Source organism: Lepisosteus oculatus, chromosome 3 (genome assembly GCF_040954835.1).
Source record: "Lepisosteus oculatus isolate fLepOcu1 chromosome 3, fLepOcu1.hap2, whole genome shotgun sequence".
NCBI classification, from domain to species: Eukaryota; Metazoa; Chordata; class Actinopteri; order Semionotiformes; family Lepisosteidae; genus Lepisosteus; species Lepisosteus oculatus.
In genome coordinates, this window is record NC_090698.1 from 67995560 (window position 1) to 68008055 (window position 12496).

General features: G+C 35.2%; 1 protein-coding gene across 1 annotated transcript; it reads left to right on the top strand.

The window, feature by feature from the left end:
- The first annotated feature begins 3854 nt into the window (after positions 1 to 3854).
- ela3l (elastase 3 like) lies at positions 3855 to 11737 on the top strand. Its single transcript, XM_015362069.1, has 8 exons — positions 3855 to 3907; positions 4876 to 4964; positions 5803 to 5900; positions 8271 to 8399; positions 8911 to 9047; positions 9809 to 9954; positions 11182 to 11334; positions 11668 to 11737. Exons 1-8 carry the CDS (start codon positions 3868 to 3870, stop codon positions 11683 to 11685), a joined length of 810 nt encoding a protein of 269 aa, XP_015217555.1. The 5' UTR covers positions 3855 to 3867; the 3' UTR covers positions 11686 to 11737.
- Positions 11738 to 12496: the final 759 nt, after the last annotated feature.

The following is a 12496-nucleotide window of genomic DNA, read 5'->3' on the forward strand; positions in this document are numbered from 1 at the left end:
GGTGGAACCATGTTGGAACACCTCTACTCATATAATTGTCAAAAACAATCTACTGTACCTAACCATGTTTACTAACCAGATACCCTGGCTTCCTTCATGCAGCTGGATGAGATCCACATATCATGTAGTTACATCTGAACAATCTAGATTGGACAAATGGCATTCTCTTGTTTGTAACTTCTCATAATTCAAATTCTGACAATTCAAATGCCATTCATACTTCTAATGTGATGCAGCCTATTCTCCTCTACGCAATGGCTTGCCACAATACACATATTTAACTGTAAATGTGTTTATTTTCCATTTAAAAAACCTGACAAATTAACCTTTTTAAAGAGACTAAACATGTAGGTTTGCAGTGTTGAAGACTATTTTACTGGCAGCTATGGCAGTCTCATTGTTGTCATGGCAATGCTAGTTTAGAAACTCAGGTACTGTACCTGACAGGCAGTCTGGACTTTGTTTACAGAAATAAACCTTTCTCAAGAGTTAGTGCTGTTAGGCAATTAAGAGCTAATTAAATTGACCAGACATGAAGGGCTGCATGAGCAATGGTTCTCATTTTGTTTTTCGTGTAAATGAACAAATAGCTGGCCTATTTGTTTACATTTCTGTTTGCACTATGTGTGTTCATCACTTCCTAAAGTCCTTAACAGTTTATCAAGGCCATTGCAAGGCAGATGGCGTTCCATTAAAATTAGATTAAAACGGAAAAGAATCAGTATTCTCCTGCATTCCCAATTTTGCAAAAGACGTATGCATTCTTTTAAAAGAGCGTCCTCTGATTTCATTCCTGCCAACATCTAAGAGCTTTTTTATTTTTTTACAAGAAAAGTGCCTGTTTCAATAAGAGATACACGAGAGATGAAAGCTATTTTGGTATTATCATGTAAGAATGACACCAAATATTATCTTTTGATTCATTTATTTGTTTGACTTGTTTACTTATTTATGGGGGTTAAATAATGAAAGGAAGCTAAAATAAGACGTTTTGGAAATGGGAGGAAATCGGAAGTATCTAAACAAAGGGGACAAGGATGAACCTTGATTTTCAGGTATTTACTGAGGAAGAAGTCAACAACATGCTTCAAGGAGCAGAAACAAAAAGTTTTGTACTAAATACTGTTAGCTCAGAGGAGACAGAAGTGCAATGGGTAGCAGAAGCAATCAAGATTAGTAAGGACCCAAGGTCCTCTGGATATCTTACTAGTTGTAGTGAAGGAAACAAGAAATGCTATCCAGAGTTAAAAATGACCAAAAAGACTAGAGTCTTGGCCTTCTCTCTTTTATTACCATACTTATGTTCTTAGTCATTGATTCAACTCTTCCATAAGTTGCTCATGGCAGGGGTAATACCCAGGGACTGGAAGATTGATAATGTAGTGCACCAGAGTAAAGGTCACAAAACTGAACTACAGTAAGTAATTGCAGACTGACAGGACTGACATCTACTGCATGTAAGGTTTTGGGAACAATAATTACAACTAAAACAGTGCATTAACTATATGGATATATTGAACATAGATTAAGAAAATATAGGTCTTGCTTAAGAAACATGTTTAACGGTTTTCTGAACAAGAAATAGCTGTAATGGATAAACACAAAGATTAATTTTCAAAATGCAGGAGGTAGGCTTTCAGGGAAACACAAGTGTTAGGACTGAGAATAAGCTATGACACAGAAAAACAGGGGTACAGATAAGGTGTGAATATTGACATTGGGTGATGTAATTTGTGGAGTACCACAGGGATCTGTACTGAGATCATTGCTATTTTTAATTTATATTTATTTATCATTATGAGTGATTTAGATTCCGGTATATTAAGCGATCATACAGTATACAGTAGTTAGAGATTTAAAACTGAGAACAGGAAGTACTTCTTGACCAGAAGGATTGTGGAAGGATGGATTCTCCCTCACACATCTGTGGTTAGTAGTGATTGTGAGTCTCTATTGAAATCTGACACTGGACATTAATGAACTTCATTAAAAAGGGTTATTCAGGTAAAAGATAAATGCAGATACTATAGCTTTTACAGAAGGTGAAAAGGTTTCTGGACTATTGAGTCATTCCCAGCAGCTGCCTATTTCTCAAAACTGCAAGATTAGGTTGTAGGTGTATTCAGTTCTGCAAAATCCAATTAAGTACATACAACCAATAAAAAAAACTAATCTATGACACTGTTACCAACATGCTTTCCAAGCTAGTTATATACATCTACAGTATTTCTTCTTGATTGGGTCTAAGCACTATTCCAATATACAGTAGCTACTGTATGTACTTCTCTCTAGGAGTAAATTATTAAGGTTTGATTAACTATGATCTTTATTACATTTGCAGTATTACATATGCATAATCATAAAGAAAAAAATCAGCTATAATTTCAGGCTTGTAATTTGTCATCTGCATTTCCTCATACAGATTGAAGTTGTCACATGATCATTATTGGTTCTATGATTTACAAAGATGAGCTCTTTCACACTGTCCCATTTTCAACTCCGTTTTGCCACATACCCTGTGGCATATAGGATGAGGGGCGGCGCAAAGGAAATGTACTGTAAGACATTTGCACTTATTGTACATTCCTTCAGTGGTTCCTTATTATAAAATGTGAGGTAGAAGGACATTTTTAGCATGAAGGCCATGAGAAAAGATAAGATAAAATGCACCTGCAGAGCGGTGAATGTGTTTTAACCAGAGTTTACCTGGCTAAGATAATGAAAGAGTTCTCGGTTCAATGAGAACTGCTGCAGGTGTTTTCAGATTTTCCATTGACGTTTTCAGTTTTATATGAACTTTCAGTACGTAACTGTAAATTATATTGTGAGAACATTTAGGTATCTATGCTGAAAAGCAGAAAGAAATACAGAAAGACAAAATTACAGTATGTGTGAAGAAGTTGCAAAGCTACACTTTGTTTTCTTTATTATACTTTTACAGAGTGAAATTAAACTCTACTTAACCCTTTTCAGCTTGCACCCAGACGCAACTACAGTACATGCAGTATAAAGAACCTACCATATGTAGGTTTAGGTTTTAAAATAGCCTTATGTTGAAAGATAATGCATAAACAATAATTACATTCAGTTTTACAATAAATTGCACATCATTGCATCAGACACATACTGTATTTATAATAAGAGAAAAAAATACCAACAAAACATATACATGCATTTTGAAATTCCTATCTGCAATCACACACAAAACACTACCCACCCACCAAATACTTTTAAAAGTATCCAGCATGTGAAACAATTTATTAAAAGTACACTTAACACAGAATGTTGAAGAAGTCATTGCTTTAAAGATTGCTACAATGTCTCAAGTGAGTGTTTTCAATATTTTTTGGTCTGACCTCTCTGTAAGACGTTAGATACTGTAGGTATGTGTTAAATGAAAATTAATATATATATTACATACAGTAGTTAATGAAACATATACTGTATATTGTAGTACATCTCTGCAAACTCAATGCAGCAATTATTTTGCAAATGTTTTTTTTTAATTATTCACACAAAACTTTAATGTCACAAAGTTATGAATTATTTTCTTCATATCTTTAAAAAAGACAATTAAAAACCACTGTAGTAAAATTTTATCACCCTTTAATGATCTTCACTGATTATTATCTTCCAAAAAATAAAAAATATAAATCTTTTATATAAATATATTTCATGTATGCATTAGTTTGTGAAAACACATACTGTATGTGTTGATTTTTTTTTAAACGAAAATAGCCTTGGCAATTTTCTGTTTTACCAATTAAACCCCAAATCTTATCAGCCAGCACCCTACAGATAAGAGCAACTATTTATATAAGTGCTGTGCTACTGTATGTGCAACTTCACAGCAGGAAAGCAATCAGAATGATCCCAATTGTGCTGGCTTCGGTTCTCTTTGCAAGCGGTAAGGGTGAAGATATAATAGGAAGCATTGTGTATAGACTACTTTTTATTTATTTTTTCCCGTTTGATTCAAAATGTCCAAAGAATTTCTCATGGCTTTAAAGATTTATTTTCTATACTTTGTTAAATGTAGCATTTTTTCCTCTGCAATAAATAATTACTGCGGCAAGTGCCATTAAACTAACAAGCTCATTTAATTGACCTTTGTGGTGTGTTTATAGTTTTTAGAGGAGGTCGAACAGCAGTGTTCAACTTAATGTCTGAAAAAGAAAAGGAAGTTTTTTTATGTTTTAAAGAAGCTTATATTTAAAAAACATATTTCTGGACCTTGTCAGAAACAGGTCTTTTTCAGCTGCGTAAAAAATAAACAAAACTATACAATAAAGCTTCCTAATAGAATGCAATGGATTACAAAACCCAAATTCTGTGTATGATTCAAGTACACGGTATATACAGTATGTGTTATACTGTTCACATGTTTAAATAAGTATTGATTTCTGTTTTTCGATTATTGAAAACATTCAAGCCCTGAACTACAAAACCACGTACTGTAGCTTATAAATGTGACTTAATTTCTGAAACTTTCACAGGGCCTTCAGTTGCATTATAATTCATGAATTGCTTGATACTGTACAAAGGCAAATGATAAAGCTACCTAAAAACAGAATAATCCAGTATGCTCTGTGTTAGATCAGTGTGTGTTTCATTACGGAAAATTGTACAGTTCAAGCACTTCAGCGGTAGGGTTCAATAGTGTTGAATTGTCTTCCAATTGTAAATATTTTGCTTTTGGGGTCATAATTGTCGCTAATTTTCTATATTACCAAAATGGAGGCAGCACACCGACATCAAATCAATAGAGCTACCATATCTGGCACATTCAGTGAGGAAGTTTGTTAGACAGTCCAGGGACTCCAGGAAGACCATCAGTGGGGTTTGACATGTGATGTCTCTGTGGCTCCTCTGCAGCCTATGGGTGCGGCGTGCCTTCCATTGAGCCTATGGTGTCGAGAGTGGTGAACGGACAGGATGCCCGACCATACAGCTGGCCTTGGCAGGTAGAGCACTGTCTGCCATCTCGTGTTTTTTTTTTATTTTGTCTCTTGTTTGGCTCTTGGAAAGTTCTACAAATTTTTATTCTTTTTGCCAGACACATTTTCTTTGTGGGTTAATGGCCCATTTAATTAACCCTGTAATGAAGGGGAGTTGTCACCTACAGAGTTGAGACGTTTTAATTCAAAATGCTTGTTTTTTTAGTGCATTACATTGCTTTATTGTTCTCTGTGACATATTTGTTTTGTCTTGTGTTATGTTAGTGAACTGAATCGCTTATTTAATACCCATACTATTTTGAGGCATTGATTTTCCAGACTTCTGAGCACCAGGTGGTTATACTTTGAAAGGAGAAAGTGATATTGTGTTTTGACTGTGTCCACAGAGATTTTGTCATTTCAAATACAGGATATACAGTATCTTTCAACACACCCCACAGTTTAAGTTGTCAAACACACAATAGGTATAAGATAAAGAGAGTTTGTAAAACTGGGTTTTTCCTATAAGCCTTTGAATTGAGAGAGGGAACATTTTAAGTGTAATTTAGTTTACATAAATTGCTCTGATAATACAGTATACATTTATAGATTTAGAATGTCCCTTTAAAACAAGCTTTAATAATAAAAATATAAATGTATTTCCCTATGATTCTTTTAACACTGCAAAAAATTTTGTTTAGTCATATCTTAATTCTAATGTACTCTATTTAGGCTAAAGCCTAATTAAACTAATAGATTAATGCACAGCAGGTAGATGTGATTTGAGGTATAGCTGGGTAATTCAAGAAGAACACACTGAGTCAGAATACTCTTGCACACAACTTGTTTTTACCCTGCTCTCCAGATTTCCCTACAATACCTGAAAAATGATGAATGGAGGCACACCTGTGGAGGCTCCTTGATTGCCACCAATTGGGTCATGACTGCCGCTCACTGTATCAAGTAAGTAGGAGCACATAATCAATCCGATGATGATTCTTCAAACACAATGCATGGCATTAGAAAAGGTATTGACAATATCTAGTAATGCAACACACTACACACTTAAATTAACTTAAACACGGTGGTATATTTGCATGGGGTATCCTGTCATAACTCTTCACAAGTGAAGCCTTCAGAGGTTGATGACTTGGCATTAGAGTCAGATTCTAAGTTCTACCCAGCAACATTCAAAGGTCGGTATATTCAGACACCAAATTAAGTACGTTGTGTTGGGTGTTTTGTGAAAAGCGTGCAGAGCTGAATGACGGTTGTGCAATGTTATTCAGAGCATCAATGAAATAGGTTAAATTATCTTATCCTCTAAAGACATAAAGAGGGTTTTGGTGACGATATAATGTAGAGACCCATAATCTAACACCCATAACCTGACACAGTCCAATTCCTAGAGTCCAAGTCTAGAGCACCCAATTTAATACCATCTTGTAAAAGTTATGGTAAACCTTTATATAATAGTGCCAACTTTGCAAACATTTAGCATTTCTAAAGGACAGTAGTATTTATATTTGAATTCAGAGTTCTGGGGTCCTATAGTTTGAATGACTTAAATGATTTCATTGCCTTTATTAGTCTGCAACATACCGTACTAGCACTGTTTCCAAGCGTTAAACCCTCAAGGAAATAGATACCTTTAAAAACTGCATGACTCTGGCCCTCCTTAACAGCAAGTGTGTAACACTGCTAAATCACTTTCTCATTTCTGTAGTTTCAATCCTGGCACGTTTCAGGAAAACCAGAATGTTAACACAAAATATTCATAGCTAGTCGCAACAATAAAAGTCTATTAATTAGTTAACATGTATTATACTTTTCTGTAAATTACAATTGATTTGTTTTCTGGATGCATACGAACCTTGGCTTTAGAAAGCATTCCATATATTTAAATTAAAAAGTTTACAAATAAAGAGCTTTTTACTATTTCATATTCAATTTATTACATTAAGCCTAAGTGATCCAAATACTTCATTTCATAGGATATATATCATCATGTCTGCTGGATATGCATGCATAATTACTTTGCAATAAGCAATACCTCCCTTCAATTAATCCTTTTTAGAATGATGAACTGCTTCAATCTGGAACAGTTAAATAGAAGCTGCCATCAGGTGGTTATTTCTAATGAGATCTTGACAGCATGTCCCCTTCACACATTCCAGTGGACAGCTGTGCAAACATCTTGCATACAAACAGACTGCTGGGCTTTTTCCTTTGGTATAGCACATGCACTGTGAGATGCAAAAACAACAGCAGGACAGTGTGAATACAAATTAAACAGAAACAAAACAGAGTAAAGCTGAATGTTGTTTCTAATGGTGGCATGCTAAAATGATTAACAAAATACAACATATTAATCAATATTTATTTTCTTACAGGCCCACAGTGAATGGGCAATTACTGGAGGAGAGATACAGCTCTCACTACAAACACTGTAACTTTTCAGGCAACTTCACATCTGGCTAGTAGTGAAGTAATGATGTCTGTACCAACAGTCTGAACCTGCGAAAAGAGCAGGTTCCTACAGTCTATTGGCCAATCAATTTAATCAAATGTTAACTGTGAAGGTTTAGTTTGCTTCTGTAAGTTGAAATTAATATACAGCTTCTTATATTGCAGGAAAAGTGTAATAGGGAGGACAAATATCAAAAGAATTAAAATGATCATGCAAAATCTAAACGATTTAGTGATATTTTATGTATCTGGCAAATCACACACATGCACATACTTTACATACTCACACACTTGTTTAGCCTTTCAGTGCTCCTTAGTGTTCTAGACCTCCAGAGAACAGTTTTGCCTGAAATGATGTCTCCTTCACTATTTTGAAATAACTTGTAAATATAGTATGTACAGTAGAGGCCTAGATCAGGGCTTTTATTGAATTTTACCACTGATATGTTTTTAGAATCTGGACAGGTACAGAATATTCACACAGAGTGTACTGTGTATACACGACATTTCAGCAAAACCAATGCAAAAATCGAATTATTCATTTCATCCATGCTATTATTTCTGCAGCTATGTAATTTCTTACAGAGGACATCACTGACAATTTAGAAAAATATTGCTAGTTTTGTAAGTAGCCATTGACAGAATAAAACATACCCAAATACTGGATACCCATATCTTAAGATACCATATTTCTGGAAATACATTTGTATAGTGAACATTACACATTACATTCTTTATTATCATCATGGTGATGCTAATAATAATAATGATAATAATAATAGTAACAATAATAATAATTAAACTAAATAATAATACATAATTTAAAGAAATAATAATAACAACAATAATAATTGTATTTTGCAGCAAGGCCTTAACCTACAGAGTGGTAGTTGGGAAGTACAATCTTTTGATGGATGAACCTGGATCCAAGGCTATCATGGCAGATCAGATGTTTGTGCATGAGAAGTGGAATCCCATTCTGGTGGCTTTGGGGTAAGAGCTGTCAGGTGCCTAAATTATACAGTAAAACAAATGCCTGAGCTCCATGTGAGCTACTGACTTATTTATTCAGGTCTCTGACTGTCATCACTGGGTGGCTAAGCTGTATCGATATGTACAGTATTAATATTGATAGATTAATTAATATAGATCAGAAATGATCACATGAATAACTGTTTTATCTCAACTGATTGGATGCCCGAGGGCAGCTAAGCTCATTCCCCGCAGCTTTCTGGACAATGTGTTCAAACAAGGCCTCCATCTTAAATTAAGCTTCTGCCCTCTCACTTGAAGTTGACATTATAGTGTCTGCCAAACTGTTTTTTTTTTTCTAATGAAAGAACATATTCGTTGACAGCATACTTGGATGCACAGTAAACCCAATCAAGAATGTATATTAGAGTTAGAGTGAAATCAAAGAGACAGCATGCTGAAACACATCCACAAATGTATCCATGTTATACCTAAGAGTGACATGTAACATTTAAAAATCTCTCTTTAAAAGGAATGACATTGCTCTGATCAAACTTGCTGAGCACGTTACGCTTAGTGACCATATCCAGCTGGCCTGCATCCCCCCGTCTGGGGACATCTTACCCAACAACTACCCCTGCTACATCACTGGCTGGGGCAGGCTCTACAGTAAGACCAATTTCATTATCATTATCTCTTTATCTTTGTCTTCAGTACTGTATGGCCTCACAGCTATAATGTGAATATCCCTCATTCTCATTACAGCTTATTAATGAGAGCACATTTTAATTATACCTTGATCTCAGTGAGCGAAAGACAATAAAATAATTAAAAGCTCACTGTATTGCAATTATAGTAGAATTAGCTTTTTATGCTAATACGATGGTATTAAAGGTTAACAGCATCGGTGAAAATTGATTACATTTCTTCTTAGATTCCAAAAACAAAATATAAGACATTAAAATAAAAATAGAAGAAAAAATGAATAATTCACTACTGTACATATCCTTCTATTCATCCATTTTCTTTAACTGCTTTATCCTTAGAGAGATGTATTGAACTGGAGCATAAACTGTCAGATGCAGAGCACCAGCAGGACTACATCTTAGACAAAACACCAGTCCATTACAGGACACATACAAATATCCATACAAGGGGCAATTGAGAAATGACAGTTAAAGTAGGCAGCATGTTTTGGGACTGGGGGGGAGGAATCTATAGAGTAGTTGAAATCACATGTGAACACTGGGGAAGACTGGACAGATCACAGTGAGTACCCCTAGAGCTGTGAAGCCACTTTGCTTCATATTAAAAAGAGGTGGAGTGTGAAAAACAGCTCACATTTCAGCATTTCAGCTCACTTGCAGAGATCCAAAGAAGAGAACGTAAAGCTCAACATTTTGCACAACTGTGGTCATGCTCTGTTTCAGCTAACGGCCCCATTGCTGACAATCTGCAGCAGGCCCTGATGCCCGTGGTGGACCACGCCACCTGCTCTCAGCCTGACTGGTGGGGCATTGCCCTGAGAACCACCATGGTCTGTGCTGGTGGTGATGGCATTGTAGCTGGTTGCAATGTAAGTCTGTGCAGAGTCTGACACCTGAAGAAGGCCCCACGGCCAAAACGTTGTGTTTTCTTTCTTCTTTTTTTCAGCATGGAATAAACCTTTTACTTGTTCCTTTGCAGCCTACGCATGCTGACACAGCTAACCACCTGAACTACTTGTAGAACCTAGACAACAATGTGCCAATTCAATTATCTAATTATTTATAACAAGGTGCCACAATTCACCACAGGTCATCTCCCAAGAACTTAATAAGATATCGTCAGTTATTAGGTCATCTACAGCCTAAGTGTCACATTCTCATCTCAATAAAAGTTGGTGCTGCATGGCATGCATTAAAATTTGCAGGCAGATTAAGTTTAGTGACTACAAGTGGACTTCTGTAGTGACAAGACACTCCTTCTGAGACCATAACACTTGGACTTCCCCATTGTTTGCTCTGTTCTACTCAAACTGAGGTGATTCCAGAAAAGCTCTAAAAATATCTAGCACAACCTTTCAGAAACAGTGACACAGTATTACTGTAGGGATAACACTTGGCCTTAATGCACAAAAAAGACAATGTAGAAATAATAGTCATTTAAAGAAAACTTCTTACCAGATGCTTAATCATAACAGAGCACCCATTTTATCAGACAAACAGCCCAGAGCAGTTCTGTGCTGGTGTGTGCTGGGGGAAGGCAGACAGTTAGTTGGCTCCTTTACCACTTGAGAAACAGTTCTGCATCTGCAGCTGTACCGGCATTTCAACAGCTTGTGACTGTGGTCTGAACTACTGCCAGTAACATTAACTGTGAGAATCCCAGCTCTCGAGATAAAAATAGGGAACACTAGAGTAGAGTGATTGTGCAATTTTCCTTTATTATGCTTGTTGTGTTATGAATACTGCAAATGTAATATTATTAGTAGTATTATGATCATTAGTATACTCATTAACAACCCATATGCTAAAGATCTCTTTAATAATAAGGATTAGCTAGATAAAGACATGGAATGAAATACAAGGTCAAGGATGAAAATACCCGAGATACTCAGATGTAAAAAGTTTAGTTATATTATTGATTATCATTGTTTTCAGAACAGTCAGACTCATTTGAAAGGTTATCTGGCACTGAGGGTTTTCCACAGAATTCCAAAACAACATAATATCATTTTGAAAGACCCCTGTGTGAGTTTTATATAACACTCTGTTTATATTAATCCCTTGAATAATATAATTCTCTTCTCCATGTGTCACAGGGTGACTCTGGTGGCCCCCTGAACTGCAGGAACGCTGAAGGTATCTGGGAAGTCCACGGAATTGCCAGTTTTGTCTCTGGTTTGGGCTGTAACTACGAGAAGAAGCCAACTGTCTTCACTCGTGTTTCAGCTTTTGATGACTGGGTCGACCAGGTAATATATACTGCAATCCTGATCAAAGGAAATGTCCAATTAGATAAATGAAACTAGGGAATCTGTACACTTAAAATACTTCAAGTGTGATATCTCTTGTCCGTGACAAGTAAATTACAAAACAAAAATGCAAAGTCTGCAAAGACACTTTAAATATAAGAATTATCTGCAATAATTTAATTTGCTATCTTAAAATAGGAGGTTTCAAAATACCCAAATTACTATTTGTTTTTTTAGCTATAAATTGTGCACTCCCTCTACTTTATGCTTCCTAGTTTTTGTCTTATGTTACAGGAACCAGTTTTTAAATATTTGTTTTGGTTTTTTTTTCAGATCATGAGGAACAACTGAAATCAGCCTGAGATAACTGTCTCTGTCTGTGCAATAAACACCTGCAAATCAACATTTACCTCTGAGTGTTTTTTTTTTTTTACCAGCTGTGGAAAAAACAGTGTGCAATGATTAGGAAGGGAAAAAAATAAAACTCCATACTAATTTCTGAAAAATCTTATGCAGTTAGAGCAGAGAAATGTAATTTCTTTGGTAAAATGAGTGTCTGCTTTCACCCTTGACATTTTTATTCCCAGAGTTAATGGCATGATTAAAACCTTACCATTACTATTAATTGTTGCTGCCAGAAAAAATCTACTGTTTTATTATTGAACTCCTGGTGTTCACATGAACTTTCAATGATAGTGAAGAACAAACAAAATATGGTTATTTCCGTGCACTTTAATATAACAATTAAAGATGTTTGAGAGGTGGCTGACACATCTGTGCTTAATTGTACAATTTAAAATGTAGTACTTTTAACTGGAAAAAAGTAATGCAATAAAATGACCAATTAAGATCCTCTGAGGGGATCTTGTCAATAAAAATTGTTCAATCTCAAATAAATTAAGTCTTAAAAATAATCATACATCTGAAGTTCAAATTTTCAAATACATTATTATGCAATGGATAACGAATAAACATATTAATTTTCTGTTTTATAATGAATTTTGGTGAACTTTGACATTATAGTGTTTTGGGTCAATCAATAAAACAATTCAATATATTATGATTTCATATCGTAAAACAATAAAATGTGACAAAGTCAGGGCGGTGTGAATATTTTGATAGCCACTGTATCATTTTAACAACATTTACATCTAACAGGAAC

Bases quoted from the DNA above. Each gene is read 5' to 3' on its own strand.
- ela3l (XM_015362069.1), top strand. From the start codon at position 3,868: ATGATCCCAATTGTGCTGGCTTCGGTTCTCTTTGCAAGCG. The intron at 4,965-5,802 runs GTAGAGCACTGT...CCTGCTCTCCAG, and splicing joins CATACAGCTGGCCTTGGCAG to ATTTCCCTACAATACCTGAA. The intron at 9,048-9,808 runs GTAAGACCAATT...GCTCTGTTTCAG, and splicing joins TGGCTGGGGCAGGCTCTACA to CTAACGGCCCCATTGCTGAC.